This window comes from Prionailurus bengalensis, chromosome C2, assembly GCF_016509475.1.
Source record: "Prionailurus bengalensis isolate Pbe53 chromosome C2, Fcat_Pben_1.1_paternal_pri, whole genome shotgun sequence".
Taxonomy (NCBI): domain Eukaryota; kingdom Metazoa; phylum Chordata; class Mammalia; order Carnivora; family Felidae; genus Prionailurus; species Prionailurus bengalensis.
Genome location: NC_057350.1, coordinates 4,330,689 through 4,354,250, shown reverse-complemented (window position 1 = coordinate 4,354,250; position 23,562 = coordinate 4,330,689). Strand labels below are relative to the sequence as shown.

The following is a 23,562-nucleotide window of genomic DNA, read 5'->3' as shown; positions in this document are numbered from 1 at the left end:
CGCGTCCAAACCACAAGAAGATGCCACTTCACGCCCACTAGGATGGCTCCAATGTTTTTCATGCCGAACACAATGGAACCGATGTTGGGGAGCCCACGGAGGAACTGGGGTCTCGCACCTCACTGCTGGGAATGTAAAATGGCGCGGCTGCGGTGGAAAGTGGTCTGGCGGTTCGTCAAAACGTAGACACAGAGTGACCATCTGCCCCAGCAATCCCTCTGCTAGGTATATACGCCCAAGAGAACCGAAAAGAGCTATTCCAACAAAAACTTGCACAAAAATGTCCACAGCATCACTGTTCACGACAGCCAAGAGGTGGAAACAACCAAATGTCCACCGACTGACGAACGGGTAAGTACAATGTGGTCTCCCTGTTTGGTGGAATATTACTCAGCCATGAACAGGAGCGGAGCACGGACACCTGCTACAATGCGGACGAACCTGGAGAACATGATTTTCAGTGAAAGTAGCCAGACACAAGAGGCCACATGCTGCGGGATTCCTTGTTTGTGGAATGTGTGGGACGGGCAAATCCATAGAGACAAGAGCAGATTAGTGACTGACGGGGGCTGGGAGAGGGGCTCCGAGATCGTGCAGGATTTCCTTCTGGATTGATGAGAATGTTCTGGAAGTAGAGGGTGGTCGGTGTTGCACAACATTGTGACTCCGCTAAATGCCACTGACTTGTACATTTTAAAACAGTTAAATGTTTGGGTGCTTGGGTGGCTCAGTTGGTTGAGCATCTGGCTCTTAGTTTCGGCTCAGGTCGTGATCTTGGTGTCGTGGGATCAAGCCCCATGTCGGGCTCCACACAGAGTGTGGTGCCATCTTGAGATTCTCTCTCTCTCCCTCTACCACTCATGCACGCTCTCTCTCCCTAAAAAAAAAAAAAATGTATATATATATTGAAATGGTAAATTTTATATTATGTCTTCACACACACACACACACGCACTCACACCCCACAACTGCTAAGGGATTTCTAGGAGTGAGACCCCACACTCAGCAGCACTGGAGATTATCAACACTATATATTTTGGCTGATCTGACAGGTGGGACATTTATGCTTTAACTCGAGAAACTTTATTAATGAGCTCAGATAGCTTTCCATACGCTTACTGGAAATTCGAGTGTTTTGAATGTTGTATTTGATTCTTTTGTACCTTCTCCTGCCTTGGTTGTGGGGACTTTTAAATTCCGTATTCCTTCATCCGTCATGCACACCGCCAATATTTTCTGGCAGTTGGGTATCTTCGGTTTGCATGCCGAGAAGATTCCCTTTGGGTTTTGGCGGAAAGGACACCGGTGATGGTGGATCGGGGCCAAGTCCCTGCGTTTCCCACCCGCGACTCTCTCGGGTCCCCGGCGCATGTACATTGCCTGCGTTCTGTGGTCAAGTTTGACTCTCTCGTGCACGTCTTACCCTCTTAACATTCCTTGTAGGCGCTTCACGGCTTGGCCCGCAAGGGCCCTAGGTGTCTGTCCCTCGGAGCGTCTGGCGGGGGGGACGTCGATCGCACACTGAGCGGCGGCATGAGTGTGACGTTAGAAACCGTGACAGTCACCCAGCAAAACCTGCCTCGAATATTTCTGGAGCCAAACAAAGGACACAGAAAAACAGCGTCCTGCAACCGACTCACAAGACGACTGAGTAAAATCCAATCGTAGAAAATAAAGCAGCGCTAATGAGGGCTTACCCTGCAAGCAGCTCTCAGACCAACAAGGAAGGAGGCGTGTGAGCCGTCGGCTGGGACAACACGCAGCCGGGAGGTATAAAAGCCGACAGACAGCCGGAGCTCCTCAAACACACACACACACACACACTCACACACACTCCCTCCTGCAGCCCCACCGCCCCCGCCATGGCCGCGTCCACCCTGTCCGCCTGCTCCAGCGACCTGAGCTATGGCAGCCGCGTCTGCCTGCCCGGGGCCTCGGACTCCTGCCCCGACTCCTCCTGGCAGGTGGACGACTGCCCAGAGAGCTGCTGCGAGCCCCCGTGCTGCGCCCCCGCCCCCTGCCTGACCCTCCTGTGCGGCCCCTCCTCCCCCTGCCAGGGAGACTGCTGCACCCCTGCGTGCTGCAAGCCCGTCTGCTGCACCCCTGTGTGCTGCAAGCCCGTCTGCTGCACCCCTGCATGCTGCAAGCCCGTCTGCTGCACCCCTGTCTGCTGCAAGCCCGTGTGCTGCACCCCTGTCTGCTGTGAGGACTCCCCCTGCACAACCTCTTCATGCTGCCAGCCATCCTGCTGCACCTCCTCCCCCTGCCAGGAAGACTGCTGCACCCCTGTGTGCTGCAAGCCCGTCTGCTGCACCCCTGTCTGCTGCGAGGACTCCCCCTGCTCAGCCTCCTCCTGCTGCCAGCCCAGCCCCTGCTGCAGACCCTCCTCCTGCGTGTCTCTACTCTGCCGCCCCGTGTGCAGGCCCGCCTGCTGCACTCCTGTCTGCTGCAAGCCCGTGTGCTGCACCCCTGTCTGCTGCAAGCCCGTGTGCTGCACCCCTGTGTGCTGCGAGGATTCCCCCTGCTCAGCCCCCTCCTGCTGCCAGCCCAGCCCCTGCTGCAGACCCTCCTCCAGTGTATCCCTGCTTTGCCGCCCCGTGTGCCCCCGCCCCGCCTGCTGCGCCCCTGCCTCCTCCTGCTGCCGCCCGGCCTCCTGCGTGTCCCTGCTCTGCCGCCCCACGTGCCCCCGCCCTGCCTGCTGCGGCCCTGTCTCGGGCCAGCCCTACTGCTGACCGGCTCCAGCTTCTGCCTCTAGAGCTGCTATCTTTGCTCCAGAGCACAGACGTCCTCTCTCAGGAGCCCTGGAACCCCTCTGGGGGCACCAGGACGCCCCTCGGTGGACACACAGCCTCTGCCTTCTGGGGATCCGGACATGCCCGGCTTCCCTTTCTGCAAAGACAGGTCCCTCAACGGGGTGGGGGGTGGGGGGGCTGCTGCACCCTGGACCCCTCCCCTGCAGGGCTGGTTGCTCTCATTCCGGGTGACAAAGGCCACTGCTATCATCAATAAAATGTCTGGATCATGAAACAGAGATGGCTGTGTTGTTCCCTCTCCTCTGAGCCCAGAGACCACGCCAACGCGGGCAGCGTTTGCTCTGCCTGGTGGAAGCAAGCGACAAAGACGTAGCCTCCAAGTCCAAGTTCAAAGCCCCCGAAAGAGGAGATCTGCACGCGGACGCCGTCCGCATACTCCACTTCCCTTCCCACCCCGCGGCCCCAGCCTCCTCCCGGGGAAGAGCCAGGCCTTCCCCGGGCTGGGCCCGACACGTGAGTGCGGCTGCAGAAGTCTCGCACCCTGAGTGGGCCTTGGGCCCTGCCCACACCTGGCCCCCTGCCCGTGCAGGTTAAAGGTGAGCTGGGGCAGCACGACCCTACCTGGTGGGAACCCGAGGGCCCAGTAACACCGCGCTGACACCCTTGGAGAGAGGCGTCCACACACAGGAACGCCTGTGTGCTGGTCTGGGCACGAGGGCTGACGCTCTGAAGCACCAGCAGATTCCCGCGGGCCCCAGGAGGGGTGCAGGGGTCGGTTCAGGCATCACGCATTCTGCTCGAGGTTTCAAGGCCTGATTGAGGAGACAGGGAGCTAAACGCTGCCTTGTGAACAAATCCTCAGGACAGTGGAAGAGGACGAGCCTGCAGTCTCAGTGGACCACTAGCACCAGAGAGGGTCAGCGAGCACCGGCCAGACCCACCAGGTCAGCATCAGGCTCCCTATTTGTCCCTGGTGCCAGGGACAGACGGAAGAGGCCCTCGGGAGCAGAACAGCAGAGGCCAGCAGCCGGGAGAGGGGGGTACCTCCTCGCAGAGGCTGGCTCTCCCCACCCCCCTCCCAGGGAAGCAGAGACAGAGCAAAATCCTCAGGGGCCTGTGAAGAGAAAGGGGATGGACTGTTACCTGCCTTGACTCCTAAATCCCTCAGTCTCCCCACATTTATTCAAAACCTCGTCCATTCTAATTTTAAGAAAAATTCCACCGTCTGCACAGATAGACGGGCAGATTGGATTCCTCACAGCACAGAGTGAGAGACGTGAGGAAGTTCCGCCTCATCGGGAACCAAAAAGAGTGCAGTGCATGGATGTTGACTCACGTGGAAACCAGCAACCCACAACCCACAACGGTGCCAGGATAGTGCATGGGAGGGAGGGGCAGGGCCCCTGCAGGACGTGCCCCCGCCCCCACCCCTGCCCCATGGCACAAGAACATCCAGGACTTTCTGATGGCTCCCCGGGAAAGTCGGTCACAGCTGCAGAAGGCGTGGCCGGCCACCCTGAAGCCAAGGTGCTCCTGGCTAGGGCGTCTACATGGTCAGCTGGACTGCTCCCAGATGGGGCATCTACACGGTCAGTCAGACTGTTCACAGAGGGGCGTCTACACAGTCAGTAGGACTAGTCCCAGCTAGAACATCTACATGGTCAGTCGACTGCTCCCAGACAGGGCGTCTACACGGTCGGCCAGACTAGACTGCTCCCAGATGGGGCATCTACATAGCCAGACTGCTCCCAGATGGACATCTACATGGTCAATCAGACTAGACTGCTCACATTCGGGGTATCTACACGGTCAACCGGACTAGACTGCTCCCAGATGGGGCATCTATACGGTCAGCCGGACTGCTCCCAGATGGGGCGTCTACACTGCCAGCCAGGCTAGACTGCTCCCAGATGGGGCATCTACATAGCCAGACTGCTCCCAGATAGACATCTATATGGTCAATCAGACTAGACTGCTCACATTCGGGTTGTCTACACGGTCGGCCAGACTAGACTGCTCCCAGACGGGGGGTCTACATGGTCAGCCAGACAGCTCTCAGACAGAACGTCTACACCGTCAGCGGGACGACTCCCAGCTAGAGCGTCTACACCATCAGCGGGGACCGCTGCCCAGGAGAGAACGAGTCGGAGGTGATGGCTGTCGTTACCGTTGGAAGCTTCTTGAACGCCGTTCCCGGAGCAGCATGTTCTGGGACCCTCCAGATCTCGGGGGAGCCCGTCTGTGGGCAACTCCCGACCCAGACACCCCGTCACCCGTCGGGCCTGAGACCAGGACGGTCACCCCCTCTGAGACGTCACTGAGGAGACTGGGAGGGCCTCCCCGCTGCCTGGTGGGTGGGCCCGTGGCCCCGGGGTCCTGGAGGGAGGGTGTGTGCAAGACGAGGGCCTGACGCAACGACTGAGCACCTGTGACGGTGAGACAGTGACTGGCGGTGGGGTCCAAATGGGACCAAGGACGAGGAAGGGCTGTGAACGGCCGGTGCTCTGAGAGCCGCTCCTGAATTTCACATCCTCTATGATCCTGTGACCTCACGATAAGGGAAGTTTCCAGATATGTGTCCGTTGCAGGAAGGACCCCCCCTTGATGGTGTTCCTCTTACACTATTTCTCGGTTCCCAAACAGCTTCCCCCCGGCACCCCGGTGTGCCTCGGCTTCCTTGTGCCGACCACCACGCCCTCTCTGCGCGTCTCCCGCCTGTCCCTGGGTGGGATGACACGGGCCCGCCCGGCTACTCCAGGGCGTCTCCCGTTGCGAGACCCTCCGTGCACCCTGTCTGGGAAGCCGCCTCGCCTGTAGGGCTGCAGTCGCTGATTCCGGGCATGGGGACGCGGACATCTCCGGGGCCCACGGAAGTTACCCACAAAGCCCTGTGCACCCGGACGTTTGCAGGAGGAGCTGTACTCTGTATGGAGCGGACAGTTTTAATGGTTAGACCGGGGTGGGCTCACGTAGTAATTGCCGAGCAGGGGACTTTTAACCTCACAAAGTCAGAGGGTCACCCTGGGTCCCGCCCAGAGCTGAGTGAGAACTGACCTCACGTTCAAGGGACACAGGAAGCCCTGGGGGCCCATCAGGCTGCGCTAGGACTGCCCACACGCCCAAGGGGCCGCCTTTGAGTGGTCAGTCTCCCGGGCACAGCCATCTGGTCCCCTGTGGCTTCTCTGCAGAAGGAGCTTTCCAGAAGCCTGGGAGCAAGCCCTGGAGGAAGCAGTTTGAGGAAAGCACTAAGGAGAGACAGCACACGCTCGGGTGGGCTTCACATACGCTCTGGGATTTATTAGAGCTCAATGCTGGCGGCTGCAGAGCCTGGGCACTTGCACCAGCCAGGGTGGGTGCCGTGTGGACGACCCGGGCTGGGGTCGGGGGACGCCGGGGGTGACTCTGTCCGCTTGGTTAGTGGGGATCAGGAGGCTTTGCTGTAAGATGGTCTAGTCAGGTCAGAAGGTCTCAGGTGGACGAGGTCTGCCTGCCGGGAGTTCAGACAGCAGCTGCTTCTGGCCCCACGGAGGAGGGGTCCTAGGAGGCCACGGGCTAGCCGCAGTTAGGGGTGCCGCAGGGAACAGGCCTGAGGACCAGGGTGGGGCAGGAGGGCCGGCAGCACCCGGAGGACTGGCAGGAGGAGGTCACACACACAATGGGCTTGCAGCTCACAGGCAGGTACACAACAGGCTTGCAGCTCACGGGCACGCGGCAGGATGTCTGGCAGGAGCTGGGCACATAGCAGGACGCCTGGCAGGAGCTGGGCACATAGCAGGACGCCTGGCAGGAGCTGGGCACATAGCAGGATGCCTGGCAGGAGCTGGGCACGTGGCAGGATGCCTGGCAGGAGCTGGGCACACAGCAGGCCGGCTGGCAGCCAGTGGAGCCGCTGGTGTGGCACATGGCGATGTAGGGCTGGAGTGGAGTCAGGGTGGAAAACGGGGCTGGTCTGGAGCCTCCTTCCCCAGGCGGCTTTTATACCCAGGCTGTGGCGTCCTGGCAACAAGCCACACAGGTGCCCTCCTCCTGGTTGCCTGCTTGTTTTCTTCCTCTTCCTCCTGTGTGCGTCTCTTCCTGGAGGTTCTGCGGGAAGTGACTCAGTTCAGGAAACTCTGTCTCAGCCCCCAGGCTCCCTGTGACCCAGCGGCCCTGCGATTTCTGGATTCAGACCCCAGGTTGGATGGCCAAGGACCATCAGCAGGGACAGGGGACTCCACATCAGGACATTCAAGGTCCTCCGCAAGTTTATACACCCTGCCCCCTGTCCACACAAGTACCATCCCAGTCACCAGACCCGGGGTGGGGGGACGGGGTGGGGGTGGTCCCCCTGTTTTGATTTGGAAACTCAGTGATCTACAAGGCCTTCCCCCCTGGCCAGGGCCAAGCGGCTGGGCTCCTCATCGGGGAGAGCTGTGGCCACATTATTGCAAGAATAACAATGAGGGAGTCCCAGCTTTGTGCCGGGTGTTGTGCTAAGTATCTCACGTGGATCGTCTCATAACTGATTAGTTATCAGTTCCTGCCACCATTCGAGGGGCAGGTGTGCCCCACTTACACGGATGTGCAATTAGGTTCGGAAGAATTCCGTGCTGTGTGCACGTTCTCACCGGGGCGGCCAAGCAGCAGGAATTGGAAGCTGCTGGGTTTCACTCTGGAGTCCGTGGTCCTCACCATTGGGCCAAATTATGCTGGGGCTTTGGGGGGGTTTCTGAGATTCTTGGAGCTGTTAGGTAGAATTTTTTTTTAATAGATCAAATTTGGGTATTTTGTCCATTATTCAAAACATTCTTGTGCTTCAGTATCATTCTCTTCTCCTTCTTGTGTTGAACTTGCTTGTTGTTCGACTTCCCGATATTGTCCCAGGGACCCTCTTCGTTTTTCGTAATTCTGTTCTCTCTTCTTCGGATTGGATGATTCCTCCCGACGTGTCTTCAAGTTGACATTGTCTTTCTTCTTCTGTCAGCCCAGGACTGGGATGCCTGGACCCCCAGCTGCACGGTCTGAACCCGTCCACCCACACCTAAGGACGAGCATCCACGCTGCACTCATCCACGCTTCCCGCTGCTCCTGGAGCATGCCCATCCTGCAGCAGTGTCGTTAACACTCCCACGGCTGCCTCTGCTTGGAACACCGCCTCCCGACCCCTCCGCATCTCCCAGGAGCCAGCTCAGCGTCGCCTCCACACAGAGGCCCCCAACCACCCACCAACACCCCATTACTCTCTACCTGCTGAGCCTGCTTTCCTTTCTGGGACTCGGCCCTCTCTGTAATTATTTCAGGCGTTGATTTGTACGCACTCATGTATCCATTGCCCCAGAAGGCCCATGAGGCTAGGACATCGCTATAGCCAGCACAAAGTATATGTCTGTTGCACGAACAAATCGATGATTACATAGATGGCTATAAGGCAGAAGTCGGTCACCTTTCTATAAATGGAAGACAGTAAATGTTTCAGCCTCTGCAGAGATGTGGTCGGTCTCATAACCACTTCACATTACAGCGCGAACCCTAGATGGCACGTAAGCAAACGAGCATGGCCGTTTCCAATAAAACTTTATTTGCCAAACAGGTGGCAGGCCACCTTTGTCCCACAGGCTTCTCTGCTCCCCAGTTTGCAGATCCCTACTTTAATGTTTTCCCGTGCAAAATAAAAGCTCAAAACACATTATTGCCCCACAGCCTCCACTGACGGCAAAAAGGAATAAAGGCTCGGCGCTGAGTCGAACCGGTGGCGCTCCGGGCACAGTATCGGCCTGGAGAAGTGACACGGACCCCAAGTAAAGTCGAACCAGGATGTCCTGTTTACAGAAGAAGAAACTGCCTCTAAGCTAAATTTAATTTACAGCGGAGCATCACACGGGGGAGGGCGTCTCAGGACAAGAGGGTGTTGGGGAAACGTGGCGGAAACAGCCATGAGGAAGTCCACAGCTGTGCCTCTGGGTGGCCAGGACGCCCACGGCCCGGTATAAAGGCGGCCCAGGCAAGGAGCCTCCAGACGTCCCCGCCCTCCTCCCTCCCGGACACCAGCCGAGCCCCACGCCAACATGTGCCACACCAGCTGCTCCACGGGCTGCCAGGTTTCCTGCGGCTCCTCCGGCCCCGGCCAGGCGTCCTGCTGTGTGCCCGTGAGCTGCAAGCCCGTGTGCGTGCCCGTGAGCTGCAGACTCGCCGTGTGCGTGCCCGTGAGCTGCAGGCCCGAGTGTGTGCCCTCCTGCCAGTCTTCCGTGTGTGTGCCCGTGAGCTGCAGGCCCGAGTGTGTGCCCTCCTGCCAGTCTTCCGTGTGCGTGCCCGTGAGCTGCAGGCCCGCGTGTGTGCCCTCCTGCCAGTCCTCCGTGTGCGTGCCCGTGAGCTGCAAGCCCGAGTGTGTGCCCTCCTGCCGGCCCTCCTGCCCCACCCTGGTCTGCAGACCCGTGTGCTGTAGCTCCCCGTGCTGCTTCTGACCAGGGGTCTCCTAACACCTGCTCTGGCGGCAGAGGGGGCCCCACCCGTGCCCCTCTGGTGAGGACCAAGTCTTCGCCCGGCCTCCGGTTCTGCGCGTGGCGGGTCAAACATTCCCGATGAATCGTCTGAACCCTGGGGCGAGGACGGAGCAGGAGGAGCCGGATCCCCCTGTGACCCTGCGTGTCTCCGCCAGGGTCCTTCTCTGTCTCCGGCAGGGAACCCAGCCCGTGTGAGCCCAATAAATCGTGCCTTCCTGAGGCAGCTTGCCCCTGTCTTATTTTCACAGACTTTGAAGTTCTTTCCTCGACGGCATATACAAACCATAAGCGTGGCCGCCCCTCCTCAAAGAGCCCCCTTTCCAACAGCTCAGCTGGAGGTGGGGGCTCCTCGGAGGCCGCAGGGGGGCGGTGCCATCCACACACCCACCACGGAGACTCACACTGCAGAAGGGGAAGTGCAGGGGTAACCCGCCCCGCTGAACAGGGGCCGGGAATCAGGCCGGGTGCTGGGTCTGACGTGGTGCCTTCGAGGATCGCTACAACAGGGAGGGCGGGGAAGCTCGCACAAACCCACCCCAACTACAAAGCAGAGTCTGGCCATCCCGGGGAGGAGCAGCCGGAAGTGAGGAAGACTCGCCCTCCAAGACCCAGGCCCACGGGCCTGCTCAGGACTGACCCAGGGCCAGGACAAAAGAGCCCTCCTGCCCCTGACTCGGCCTGGCCGGCATGGCCGCAGGAGCAGCAGCGGTCACTGGGGGGAGGCAGGCATATGGAGGGGTCCCCTCCGTGGGTGGGGCACATAGGGGCTGCTGGAAACTTAGGGCAGAGCAAGAATTCTGCGCCTCCAGCCCTCGCCCTGGGCACACGGCACTGGAAGCCCAGCACGAAGGAATCCAAAGTCTTAGGTACCTTGAAGGTCATCGCAAGAACAGCAACGCCCAAGCCAAGGTCAACATCTGAGCAGACTGATCGGAACTTACCCCCCACCACCCTGGTGACCTGACAGAAAAGACTCCCCCATTTCCAGGAAGAAACACTGGGTATGTCCCTTTCAATTGATACAGGATATCTGATATTCAAACAAACATTTGAAGACATGGAAAAAAGTAAGCAAAAAAGATCAATCCATTGTCCAGAGACGAAGCAGTCAATAGAACTAGACTCAGGAGTTACTCAGATGTTAAAACCATCAGACAGGAACATTAAAATAGCTACAATGAGCAAAGTAAGTCAGACAGAGAAAGGTAAATACAGCTGACCCTTGAACAATGTGGGGGTCTGGGGCACTGACCCCTCGCAAGTCAAAAATTCACATATAACTTTCGATGCCCTGAAAACTTAACTCCTAATAGCTTACTATTGACCAGAATCTTTACTGATAACATAGTCTATTAACACATATGTTTCATGTTAACATATTACAAGCTATATATTCATAGGATAAAGTAAAATAGAGAAAAGGAAATGTTATTTAAAAATTATAAGGAAGAGAAAATACATTTACAGTATTGTACTGTATTTTTTTTAATCCATGCAGATCAAACCCATGTTCTTCGAGTCAACTGTACTATATGATCTCACCTATATGTGTGGGGGAGAAAAGGGATTCCAGAGGGAGGGGTGGGGGCAGGTAAATGAGTGAAGGGGGTCAAAAGTTACAAACTTCCATTTATAAGTTTTAGGGACTGTAATGTACAGCATGGTAACTATAAAAGAAAAAACCCAAGTTGATATGTTTCAAGAAATAAAAGAACTATAAATACGAGGACAGAGTGAGACTCTATTAAAATAGAAACAAACAGACTTGAGGGAAACAAAGAAAACTTCTCCAAATAAAAAATCAAGTCATGAAAATTAAAAATTTAGTGGAACGACTTAAACAGGATATCAGATACAGCTGAAGAGAGAATTAGAAAAATCAGAAGGCAGATCCAAGGAAAATATCCATAACGTGACAAAAAGAGTCGAAAAAGTAGCTAATGTGTAAGAGAGGTTACACGATGTGGGAAATGATTAGGGAGGTGAACATGTGTGGTCGATTCATAAATAAAAGTATAAATGATAAATATTAAATCTAGAATAATTGTTACATTCGAGATGAACTAAAGCATTGGAGGGTGTGGGGCATATAAGGCTTCAAATAAATAAATAAGTAACTAAGATTAATATGTTAAATAATCAGGGGTAAAACACAGACCACATATATGACAAGATGGAGAATTTCATCAGAGAAATGGGCGCCTACAAAAGAGTCAAACAGATAATGTAAAAATCAAAATATAGTATCAAAGATGAATTCCTTCAATGGGCTTGTCAGTAGACTTGACACAGCCAAGTGTGGGATCGTTAAATTTGAAGATAAGCCAATAGATATTGCCATGTTAAAACCCAAAGAGAAAGACAGTAAGGGAAAAACACAAAAACAAAGCATCAAAGAGTGCTAGGACAGTATTAGATCATCACTAATGCAGGTAATTAATTTCCCAGAAAAACAGGAGAGAATAAGGCAGAAGAAATATGTAATTTCTTAATATTTATCATGAACGTTCTAAAATGAAAGACGTAAGATCATAGACCCAAAGGCTCAGAGCACTTCACGTAGGATAACTATAGCAGCCCCCAACTCCTGCAAAAGATAGTGACCCGGACTCATCATTAAAAGTGTGACTGTAACACCAAAAGAGAAAAGAAAATCTTCAAGGCACCCACATGAAAAAGACATGCTACATACAGAACAAAGATAAGAATTTCTTCAGAGTCTAATGAAAAATTATACAATTCAGGGGCACCTAGGTGGCCCAGTCAGTTAAGCATCCAACTGTTGATTTCAGCTCAGGTCACGATCCCAGGGCCATACGACCGAGCCCCACATCAGGCTCTGCAGTGAGGGTCGAGCCTGCTTGAGATTCTCTCTCTCCTTCTCCCTCTGCCCCTCTCCCTGCCCGTGCTCTCTCTCTCCATAACAATTTAAAAGACAGTGGAATGACATCTTTAAAACACTAAGAGAAAAATCTGTCAACTCTATGAAATTTTAAGAAAGCGTCTTTAAAAATTAAAGGGAAAGAAACATTATTTCAGATAAACAGAAACTGAGAGAGATTAACAGCAGACACACACTGCCAAGAATATTAAGAAAATTTCTTCAAGCCGGTGATTCTGAGAACAGAGAGAAACCTGGACGTACACGAGGGAAACAATGGGTCTAGAAACGATTCTAGAGAGAAGATAATTATAAAAAACTACAAATAATTGACTGTCCAGAGCAAACACCGTAGCAATGCACCTGGGGTTCTTCAGACGTGTAGAAGTAAACTAGACAACACTCACTCAGACGGTATGATGCGGAAAAACACTGCTAGTGTCCCCACACTACAGATGAACGGCATAATATCATTTGGAGGTAGACTGTGTTCTGTTAAAGGTATAAATTGTAAACTCTCGACCAATCCACTTCTAAAAGATGTGTGACTAATGAGGCCAAAAGTAGAGATGTAAGGGATAATCGAAATTACCAAACCTAAAAAGAAGAGAGAGAAAAGAATAGATGGCATAATACAACACAACTAGCAACATGGCGTTTTACATTTAAATATGGCGACAATTTCCACTGAATGCAAGATGTCCACACGTCAAAATCAAAAGACAGAGGTCTTCAAATGGGATAAAAAAAGCAAGACCCAACTGCCTGAAATCCATCAGAAACCCCAGTTTCAATACAAAACATAATCAATCATTTCGTATATATATGTTTATGTATTGCATATGTATATAAGCATGTATGCTTCTGTGTATTTATGTAATATATGCATAAGCATACATGATCAAATATATTGTTGGTTTATTATTGTGAACAAACCATATGCCAAATCAGTTAAAATAAGAAAATTAAGGGTGCCTGGGTGGCTCAGTCAGTTAAGTGTCCAGCTTCAGCTCGGGTCATGATCTCACGGTCCGTGCGTTGGAGCCCCGCGTTGGGCTCTGTACTGACAGTTCGGAGCCTGGAGCCTGCTTCCGATTCTGTGTCTCCCTCTGTCTGCCCCTCCCCTGCTTGACCTCTCTCTCTCTCTCTCTCAAAAATAAACGAACATTAGAAAAAAAGAAGAAATAAAAAAAAAAAGACTGTCTTGCAAAGCTGGTCTACTGGCAAAAAATTCCCTCAATATTTGTTTGTCTTACGTGAGACAGGATGGCTGGGGGTGCTGAGTTGGGTATTTTCCTTCTCTAGTGGGTTAAACTCCGGTTAGTAGTGTTTCCTGAGGGAGCCTCGTTGGCAGGTGGGAAACTTCTTCCTCCAGCAAGAGTTCTCGGCGGCAAAACTCACATAAGTGCGGGAACCTCCATGACCAGCTCCCCTGAAGTTTTTAATTTCACAGACTGGTCTACACGGAATCTTCCGCGAGCTGTGAATTACTGTCTGGCCTTCCCTGCCCTGGCCCCTGGCAGTTTCCAGCCCCAGCAAGCTGTCATTGTCTGCATTTGCCCTTGGCATCTGCACTTTGGGGGCAGCGGTCTGCCCTGTGACCTCACCTCTCTTCCAGGCCTAGGAAGGGCCTTCGAGGCTACGCATGAGTCCGACAGCCTGAGCTTCCTCTTCCGGAGACTGACCCGGCCCTGAACCAGGGCTCAGCCTTCCCGCCACAGAAACCAGCACTGAGTCCTTGAGAGGGCACAGTTCCTCAAGGGGACCAGCCAGTCACAGGGGCCAAGCTGACTACACTAGACACGGGGAGGGGCAATCTCCATTTAGCAAAACTGGACACATATTCCGGGCCTGGGCTTGGGATCCCTGCCTGCGGGCCCTCGGCCGGAACCGTGGTCCCCAAGCTCACAGACTGTTTGATCCACCAGCATTACCTGCAGTGTGTTGGAGCAGGGGGCTCAGTGCGGGGCAAACGAGGTGGATGAGCGGGGACGTGGCCACGGGATCCATCGGTCACATCACATCCCGATGCTCAATACAGCCCAATACAGCTTGAAATGGCCTGTTGGCCAGCTTGGAGGTGACCTCTCACGAGGAGGGCGTACCGCCGTCTAGAACATCATCAGACACTCCACATCAGTGGGGTTCGAAGCGGTTTTGGAGTGGTGCTGGGGGTGCAAAAAGGTGGTTTTGTTAAAGCACGGGACAGGACCCGAGGGCAGGCGGGATTGTAAGGAGAAACTGACTACATACCGGGGAGCTGGGGCAGGAAAAGGCCAGGGGAAGTTCCCAGAAGGATTTTCTCATGCTAAAGAAGACTCACAGGTTCCCCAGGCCTAGCTGTTGTCAAGCTCAGGCTGCTTTTTCCCTGGAGCAAAGCATCAGCGTTAAAACAGTAGGGAGTTTTACTCTGGGGCACCTGCGTGGCTCAGTCAGGGAGACATCCAACTCTTGGCCTCCTGACCTCATGCTTTGTGGGACTGAAGGCTGAGGGGGACTCTGGGCTGACCGCTGACAGCGAGAAGCCTGCTTGGGATTCCCTCTCTCCCTGTCTCTCGGGCCCTCCCCTGCTTGCACTGTTTCTCTCCAAAAATAAACTTAAAAAAATAATAATAGTAAAAGACAGCAGGGAATCCCCGGACAAATGTTATATACTCTGACCGCTTCAAGTCTTTGTCGATGGGCTACAGGTTATAAGGACATTTCATGTTATGTGTGTTTCCTTCTGCCTTTGTTTCCCGCGTCAGCCTTTTTACGGCACCGAGTCCAGAATGGGTAGAAAACATGAGTCTGGAAACCAAGGAATGGGAAACAGGAGGGTCCCCACTCACCATGTCACCCAGTGACCCACGTGGGGAATGTGTGTTTGCGGACCCCGCAACGGTGAGCTCTACAGGTTTGGGGGTCCCGGTTCCCGAAGGGCAACTCTTTTCCACCAACAGGACACAACGGGAATCGCCCTGAACGAGACAGTAGTTTTCCACTGTTTATAGTCGGGTGTTTCAACTTGTATAAATGCTCACGGCATATACATCACGTAAGTATCAGAGGTATGTAATGTGCTTGTACGTAATCAGTTGGCTTCTCCGGGTAAAATATCAAAGGCTTCTTCCTCGCCCACACGCATAGATCGACCTTGTTCTCTTTAGTGCCCACGTAGTAAGTATTTCATTACACAGATACGTGAAAATAACATTATTGGTCTATTAACGGTTTTCTTCTGGTCTCTTTTGTTGTTGTCATTGCTGCTATCACAACTGATGTCATCGTAAACACCTTTTATGTGCATCTCTGTGCAAGCACTTCTGTTGGGACTGAATCCTGGCAGAAATATCCACTTTTTTAAAAAAGCTTTTTTAACGTTTATTTTGTTTTTGAGACAGAGAGAGACAGAGCATGAGCAGAGAGGGGGGGAGACACAGACTCCGAAGCCGGCTCCAGGTTCCGAGCTGTCAGCACAGAGCCCGACGCGGGGCTCGAACTCACGGACCGCCAGATCACGACCTGAGCCGAAGCCAGGCGACGCTTAACCGACTGAGCCACCCCGGAGCCCCAGAAATACCCACTTTATAAAAGAAGGGTCGGTGGGCCCTGAAAGGCTGGCTGCCCAAGGCTGCAATCAGCTCACAGCAGTGGCCACAACCAGCCGCGTGATCCCCAAAGCTGGTCCCCACCGCCATCGGTGGCCCCCTGCTCAGGAGGCTCTTGGGGACCGTGAATGCATTGACCGTAGGAGCCTCTGGAGGGGCTGGCGAAGCATCCACCAGCTGACAGCCGCAGCAAACATTTGATCATTCGAAACCTGCAGTCACTGAACGTAGGGACCAGGAGGTCCCCCACGGTGGAGCAGCGTTTCTCACATCGGTATCCAGTAAACAGACGGAGCCCATGAGCCCCCCCCCCCCCCCCCCCCCGCTCAGCGCTTGGACAGTCCTTCGGTAACAAGGTGAGGTGGCCGATGAGACAGCGGCAGGCAGAGGACCACCGCCCCCACCCCGCACCTCCACCGGGGATCACACTTGGTAACACACACCAGCCGCACCCAGGGGCTTCGAGAACCATTCCATTGAATGCAAGGCTCTGGAGCACAGAAGACAACACCGCCTCTTGAGTGGGTGGCCTCGAGAGAGGCTCCTCTCTCTTGTCCCTTTCCAGGGGGCAGTGGGGCCGACCTGGAATCAGCCTTCTTTTCTGGTATCTCCCCCAACCTGTTCTGTCCATCTCTGGAGAAGGAGGGGTTGCCTAGCAACTGGAGAAGGGCAATGACGTCCTTGGACTATTCTGTTCCACTCCTGTGACACTTAACCCTGGTTGATTATTAGCGCCCAGACCGGGGAGGCGGCAGCCGTCCTTAAAGAAAAATGAGTTCTATAAAGTCACCGAGGGGCAGAAAGGGGGTTTCTAGCATGGCTTTGGGAAGGGGTCTGGCAGGTGCCAGACTTTTCGGTTCTCCGAAAGAATCTTTCTTCCTTAGCCTGCAAGACTCCTTGGGCAAGCCCACAATAGGTGTTAAGAAAACCCTTTGAAATATGACCCATCCCATTTACTTTCTAATCTGTAAAGCTGCAATGCAAACGAGGTATTTTCTGGCCTGCCTCCCCTGACATTTGTAGCCTCTGTGCTTTGTAAGCGTGTGAAGCAGTTGCAAAATAGCAGTGGTTCAGGCAACGGGGCTACAGCACTAACGGGCATTCTGCGTCTTTTTCTATAAGAATGTGTTAATAATTTACACTTTAACAAAGAGTTACTGTTGACACAGCGGTGGAAAGACTTCTCGAAGGGCCACTTGGATCACCAGGCAAACAGTCCTAGATAAGCATTTGCTTACCCCGAGACTCAAGTATCTTGGAAACTTCAAGGTACGCCCTCGGGAAAGTTAATCTGGCTCTCTCCTGGTGCTCGGTAAACTGGCACCAAAAAAAAAAAAAAAAAAAAAAAAAAAAAAAAAAAAAAACCCAAAACAAAAAACAAACAAACAAAAAACCCCCACTTGTTCACACAAAGGAGACAGGGTGCTTTCCCAGAGCTCAGGGTCCCAGACTCCAGAGAGGGCAAGCACGATCTTTGCTCAGTCCTACAGGCCGTGCTGCTGGGATTCCTTCCACCCCACAGGTCGAAATCCCCATAAAAAGGGAAGGGAAAGAAGTCACCCCACATGCCCGCTCCCTAGAGAGCCACTGTTCAGACTTTGGTGCATTAAACAAAAAAAAATCCCGTCTCCGTATTCTGTGTGTTGCATCGGAAGGGAGTCTGTGTTTCTTACAAAGTCATGGTCACATTGTTGATCTAAATTGGTTTCCTGCTGGGGCGTCTCAGGGGCTCATCAGTTGAACTGCTCAGGTCACGATCTCACGGTTCGTGGGTTCGAGTCCCGCATCGGGCTCTGTGTTGCCAGTGCACCTCTCTCTCTCTCTCTCTCAAAATAAACAAATAAACTTTAAAAATAAGCTGGGTCTCTGCTTTGTTTTCAGAAGTCTTGTTTGTGATACAGACCTACTAACCTTTTCAATCAAATGGCTGACACCCAAGAACAGACTGGGCTCCCCGAAGCGGCTCGGGTGGCCTCCTTGCTTTCTCTGCGGAGACCTTACATCCCCTCCGGGTGAAATCCTGGCATTTCCATCCTCCGTTTCCTTGGAGCTGCCAGCAAGGAGCTCCTGACTGACCCTGACCGCTGTGGCCACAACAATCAGCCTGCGTCCCCGACTGACGGAGTGAACTGTCAGCTCCCTTACGACGTGCTGTGGGCCTGCTGCGCCGTTGGGGCTCTGTCTCAGGGTTCGCCCAGGGGGGTTGTTGTTCCAAGCCTGTCCTTGTATCCCTCCCACCAGGAAGATACACACGCTGAGGTCTGGGCTCCTGGTGCCTGTGAATGTGACCTCATTTGGAAACAGGGTCTTTGCGGATGAGGTCACACTGGGTGGGGACGGGCATATAAGACGCGCCCTTATAGGAAGAGAGCAGTTTGGGTAGAGACGCAGAGAGAAGCCACGTGAAGAGGAGGGCAGAGACGGCAGTGACGTAGCTACAAGCCAGGGGTCGCTAAGGACCACTGGCCGCCACCAGAAGCCGGAAGGACACGAATAGGTTCTCCCCTACGGGTTTCTGAGGGAGCACGGTCCTGCCTCTGCCTTGATCCGGGGCTTCTGGCCTCCAAGCTGTGAGACAATAAATGTCTGTTGTTGCAAGCCCCTGACTTGTGCTGTTTTGTCACAGCAGCCCCAGGGTGGTGACACACAGGGTAAGGAAGGGAATTGGGGGGGGGGGCAGTATCTGTGATGGAGACAGCCCCTAACTAGGTCATGGGAACACAGACCCCTGTCTTCTGGGCAGGCCCGTGTCTCCAGGAGCTCCACTGGGGGTGGGGGGGGGGGGCAGCTGCTTTAAGGCAAAGGGAGCTGGGCAGGGGGGGCAGTGCTCTTAAGCACCCTTCTTCCCAAACCGCAGCATGGGGGTCCCCGAACCTCACATGCCCTTCCCATCAGCAGCAACGAGCTGTGTCAGCACCCCGTGACCTATCTGCCTTGGCTGTCCTGTCTCTAGTCTCCAGGGTGGGCTATAGAGCAAGCCGCGTCCAGGGAGCTGGATCTCGGGGCCCCCGGGAGAGTCCCCTGGGGTCGACAGGGGCAGAACAATCTTCAGACGGGGGCAGCTTTGCTGAAAGAACAAGCAGTGGCCTGGGAGGGGGTGGCCTGTGCCAGGGCAGGGCGGCGGCCTGATGGGCACCGTGAGCCTGGCAGAGCAGACCTCTCGTGCCCCCCCCACCCGCTCGGGCCCTGGCTGGCGCGCATCCGTGGGCCGCTGTAGGAGCCACAGCCCTGGAGAGCAGGATCCAGGCTCGTGACACGAAGGCCCCGAAAATCACACTGCTGATAGGATTCAAGCCCGAACACCGGGCATACCACTGTCTCTCTCCCGAGAGGGCAGCCCCAGACTCCCTCTGCGTTTGCTCACTCCGGGTGGGGGTGGGCGTGGGGGATGCTTGGATGCCCCCACGGAGTATGACAGCAGGAGGGGCACAGACGGTGCCCTCTGGGGTCCCAAGGTCATCTGTGGATCCCCGGCACGAGTCCTCACCTCTGCCAGTCTACACCTGCTCCCCTGTGGGTGTTGATGGGCCCGAGGTGCCCACCTGGAGCGGGGAGGCAGAGGTGCCCCGAGCCCGGCAGCACAACCGAGGGCACCCCACCAGCCTGCAGTCACCATCTGTGGAAGACCGAACGGTGCCCCAACAGCCTACCTACGTCCCAGGCTCTGGAAACAGTGAATGTGGCCTGGTGAGGTGAAAAAGACTCTGCCGGTGCGATTAAGTCAAAGATTTTGAGGTGGGGAGGTTGCCCTAGACTATCCAGACAGGCCCTAAATGCCACCGCAGTGTCCTGAAAGAAAGGCAGAGGGAGGCTTCCCATACAGACAAGACAGCAGGAGGCCATGCGACCACAGGGACAGAGATCGGAGGGAAGCGGCCACCAGCCGAGGGTTTCTGCCGGCCACCAAGCTGCAAGAGGCAGGGAACAGACGGTCCCTTTGGCAGCCTGGGGACACCGATCTTGGACTTGCGGTCTGCAGAGCGGTGAGAGAGTAAATTTCTGTGGTTTCCAGCCACCCGTCTGTAGCGCTTTCCTCCGGCCGCCGCGGAAGCTCTCCCGCTCTCGCGCCCCACAGGGTCCCCGCCAGGCCATCCCAGCTCCGCACTCGGGGCCGCACAAGGCACAGGGCTCAGGAGCAATTATGTGCGGCGATCGACGTGACCGTTGCCAATGTGGACCTCGTGCGTTCTGACCCCAAACACTTCCTCTTTACTCCTGCTTGTTGATCCAGAGCAAGAGACACACAGAGGAGACAGACTTCAAGGGGATCTTCGTTCATCCGCAGTGTGTGGACCCTTCAGCTCCTAGCAGTGGGGAAGAGGACTCATTGATTCGGGGCCCCTGAGCGGGTCCACCGTCCGTTCCTGGAAGTGACAATCCAAGGGCTAGGGGACAGGCGGCTCCGGCCGAGGGGAGGGCCATACCTCCTGCGGGACGGGCCTGTGTGCCCCCCACCCCCCACCCCCCTCGTGAATTATTTGTCTTGCCTTTGTGGCTCGTCATGCCTGTGTGCAGAGGAGGCCGGCTGGCCGCGGCCCTCACAGCATTAGTTCTGGGAGACCCCGCGGCGAGAGGATCGCTGGAGCGTTGTCGCAGCAGCCTGGTCACCGTCTGCCGTCCTGTCACCTGTAAATCCAGGCTGCGGGCCATTTTGCCAAGAGTACACCTTGGCTGGTGGCAATGGGTGTTGTCAGGAATGTCAGGGCAGAAGCAGACATCCGACGGTAGCAGGTTCCAGAATGTGCCGTAGCCCGAGGACGAGCTTTTACCTCCTCCTAGTGCCAAAATCCTGCCCCGGGGATCAGGGGAGCCTAACCCTGGCGCCTGGTATCTCCCCCGTGACAAGGTCCTTCATCCAAGTCATGAAGCTACAATCCTTTCATCCTTCACAATCGGGCCCAGTGCTGCCGCCTCCAGGAAGCCTGCTTACACTGAATCATTCATCTCTGAGGACGGCTGAGATGGCGATGCAGGAAAATTGAACCCCTGCAGCCAAGACGATCCAGGTCAGCCTGAGGCTCGTCATTAATCATCACGGGAAAGCCACTCACTGTCTCTGAGTCTGTGCGTTATCAGATGTTACTTAAGGATGCAGACGGGATGGGTGTCTGACGTCAGAGGCATTTCACAGGAAGCTCTGGGCGGGGGGCTGGCGTGTAATGAGCACATGGTGAGTGTCCCTTGTTGCTGCTGCTGGCGCTCAGCTCCACCCCAACGCCCGGTGCCGGGCGGACAGGATCCCCATGGCCCTCGGTGATGCCGCTCTCCGGTGCCCACATCCTGCACTGTCCCTTTCCCTTCGGTGGGGGCGGGTCCTAGTGGCGTGCTTCTGATGGACAGAATCCAAGAGTGATGGGTGTCACTTCCGTGAGTAGGTTCCAGGACTGAGTTGCAGTTGGTGGGACTCTTTCCCAACCCCCTGCTCTGTCTGCACGCTCCAATGAACCGTGGAGCCGTCGGAGAGGCCTGAGTCCACAGGCAGGATCTGAGCGCAGCCTCTGACCGCAGCCAGCGAGGAGCCGAGGCCCTCCAGCCAACAGCCCGGCTTCAAGGAGCCAGATCCTGCCCACACCTGCCGAGTGAGCAAGCAGCAAGGCAGACACGCCCGGCTGGACCTTGGGATGACCGTGGCCCCAGCCGACCTCGCTGAAACCTTGGGAGGGGCTCTGCAGAAGAAGATTCGGCCAAGCTGTTCCCGGACTCCTGGCCGGCAGAAACCGCGAGATAATAAATGCTCTGAGCCTTCTGGGTTAATTTGTTACTCGGCGATAGCTAGCCTAGCGACAGGGAGTCACGCCCTCTTTGCACCCACAGAAACACATTTCTTCAGCTCATTCCATGCTGATTAACCCTGGCCACGGACAAGACACATGTGAGGATCCACAGATAAAAACAAACGCCTGTCCTTCTCTTTGGAAACGATAAGCCCCCACGGTGTCCGCAGAAGGGGTGACGGGAACCACAAAGAACCACAAGGCACAGCGTCTGCCCTGGACGCCCTCACAGACAGAGCCGAGGGTCGAGAGGTTGCTCAGCAGGACACATCCGCAGGGCTGCGTCTCTTGTCCCCGAAGCCCTGCAGGACTGGTCCTTAAATAGCTGCTTCCCCAAGAAACCCCGAGTGCTCCCTGTGGGGACCTCCTTAAAGAGGTCAGCCCCGGCTCGTGGGGTCCCTAGGGCCCTGCTCCTGCACCACGGCCAGCATCCACCTGCTGGATCCGTGCCCGGTGCCGTGCACTTGTAGGGGGGCCGAACTTTCCCCCTCAGTGTCTCCGGCTGGGCCCGAGAATTCACAAACAGGAGGCAGGTTTAATGCAAGTTTCATGGGCCATGGGAGCCTTCCTAAGGAAATGAAGATCCCCCCAGAGAAGGCAGCACCTAAATGCATTTATACCCGATTAAACAGAATCGAACATGAACGTAACTACAACGTATGGGGACAGAAAGTGAGCTCGGAGGTATTTTAACAAGGCTGCTTGTACAGAACTTCCCGCCTCTGGTGACGCGAATACGTCCTTCTTCCGGGCACAGAGAGGGCTCCGTTCCTGTGGGACTGTCAGCTGTTGCTTTCAGGAAGGAAGGAGACTCGGACAGCCTGTCTTCACCCGCTGTTTTTCAAGCACCTGAAGCTCAAAATAATCCTTATTCCAAAGTGGCCGTTTGGGGAGGAATAGTCTGCCATCACAGTGGTGAGGTATTAGGAACCTCAACTGGGTTACGTGAGTCACGCAGAGGTCACCCCTGTGTTAGAAGTACCCAGTTGGAGAATATCTGCCGTGCAAAGGCCCGGACTACCTTTCTCCCCGCTCCGCCCACAGCCCCGATGACCCTTTTGTCAAATTAGAGAAGACGGCCCTCCGTGGTACATGGGCAGCTGGTGAGGGGCGGACAGAGGGACGTGGGCCGGACCCAGTGTTCATGCCCCACTCGGCCACGCGCTGGCCGTCCAGGCCCGGGCCCGGCGTCTGGTTGCTGGGCCGTCCGACGCCCACCGAGCCCTCAGGAGAGCCTCACCGCGGGGCACCTGTGCGCCCACCCCTGAGACCTGCATTTGTCAGAGGCTAGGAACACAGCAAGACCAGAAGGCTAGGGCAGGGCAGGTGGGGGAAGGGTGGGCGAAGGAGCCCTTGCAAAGAGCTGTCTGCAGTGCTCGGCACGTGCTGACGGGGTGGGGGTGGCCAGAATCCATCCCCCCGGGCTTTGGGCCGCGAACGTGTCCCTGCTCAGCACTGGGTGAGCTCGCTGGTTGTACCCAGGTAAGCCTCACACCGTCCCGTGTCCCGGGGCAACATCAGGAGACACTCACTCCTCCTGACAATGTTCCGCCCCCCCCCCCCCAGCAGCCAACCACGTCACCCCTGATGGGTCCCGGCCAGAGAGCTCCTGGAGGTCACGTGCTCTCTCCTCCACAACAGGGGCCTGGGGACCTTTCCAGCCACGTTGTTAGGCTCTTCAGGGTGACCTGAGGCCCCCAGGCCACAAAGATGCTATTGGCCATGGCATTGCAGGGCCTAGAGATGCCCTTCCTCCACCCCCCCCCCCCCCACCCTACCCTGCACCGTGGCTGTGGCTCCTTCCCACCCACCTGGTAAAATCCGGCCCCAACCGGCCCCTGCAGGAAACCCACAGGCTCACAGGCAGGAAACCCGGAAAATCCACGCCCTCTGGCTTTGCTAGCCTCAACCGGCCTCCCTGCTGACCCACACCACCCTCTGCCGTGGAATGCACGGGTGTTTTCCCCTGATCCTGGTGACGGCCGTCTCCACGCTGGGTCCCTGGCCTGCACCCGCTTCCAGACCACAGCAGCGACCTCCCTCCGTTGCACAGGAAGCCCAAACAGGTGAGGCCTCTCCGTTTTC

At 55.5% G+C, this 23,562-nt stretch overlaps 3 protein-coding genes across 3 annotated transcripts; 2 read left to right on the top strand and 1 right to left on the bottom strand.

Annotated features, from left to right (window-relative positions):
* The first annotated feature begins 1,786 nt into the window (after window positions 1-1,786).
* On the top strand, window positions 1,787-3,031 carry LOC122491149 (keratin-associated protein 10-12-like). The gene is made up of 2 exons (XM_043593556.1): window positions 1,787-2,376; window positions 2,530-3,031. Exons 1-2 carry the CDS (start codon window positions 1,863-1,865, stop codon window positions 2,730-2,732), a joined length of 717 nt encoding a protein of 238 aa, XP_043449491.1. The 5' UTR covers window positions 1,787-1,862; the 3' UTR covers window positions 2,733-3,031.
* Window positions 3,032-6,024: 2,993 nt separating this feature from the next.
* Window positions 6,025-6,713, bottom strand: LOC122491147 (keratin-associated protein 12-1-like). The gene has a single exon (XM_043593554.1). It carries the CDS (start codon window positions 6,654-6,656, stop codon window positions 6,306-6,308), a length of 351 nt encoding a protein of 116 aa, XP_043449489.1. The 5' UTR covers window positions 6,657-6,713; the 3' UTR covers window positions 6,025-6,305.
* A 2,058-nt stretch (window positions 6,714-8,771) lies between these two features.
* Window positions 8,772-9,468, top strand: LOC122491148 (keratin-associated protein 12-2-like). The gene is made up of 2 exons (XM_043593555.1): window positions 8,772-8,946; window positions 9,001-9,468. The coding sequence occupies exons 1-2, from the start codon at window positions 8,798-8,800 to the stop codon at window positions 9,191-9,193; spliced, it is 342 nt and encodes a 113-aa protein (XP_043449490.1). The 5' UTR covers window positions 8,772-8,797; the 3' UTR covers window positions 9,194-9,468.
* The last annotated feature ends 14,094 nt before the right edge of the window (window positions 9,469-23,562 follow it).

Bases quoted from the DNA above. Each gene is read 5' to 3' on its own strand.
- LOC122491149 (XM_043593556.1), top strand. From the start codon at position 1,863: ATGGCCGCGTCCACCCTGTCCGCCTGCTCCAGCGACCTGAGCTATGGC. The intron at 2,377-2,529 runs GCAGACCCTCCT...CCCCCTGCTCAG, and splicing joins CTGCCAGCCCAGCCCCTGCT to CCCCCTCCTGCTGCCAGCCC.
- LOC122491147 (XM_043593554.1), bottom strand. From the start codon at position 6,656: ATGTGCCACACCAGCGGCTCCACTGGCTGCCAGCCGGCCTGCTGTGTG.
- LOC122491148 (XM_043593555.1), top strand. From the start codon at position 8,798: ATGTGCCACACCAGCTGCTCCACGGGCTGCCAGGTTTCCTGCGGCTCC. The intron at 8,947-9,000 runs GCCCGAGTGTGT...CGTGAGCTGCAG, and splicing joins TGCGTGCCCGTGAGCTGCAG to GCCCGAGTGTGTGCCCTCCT.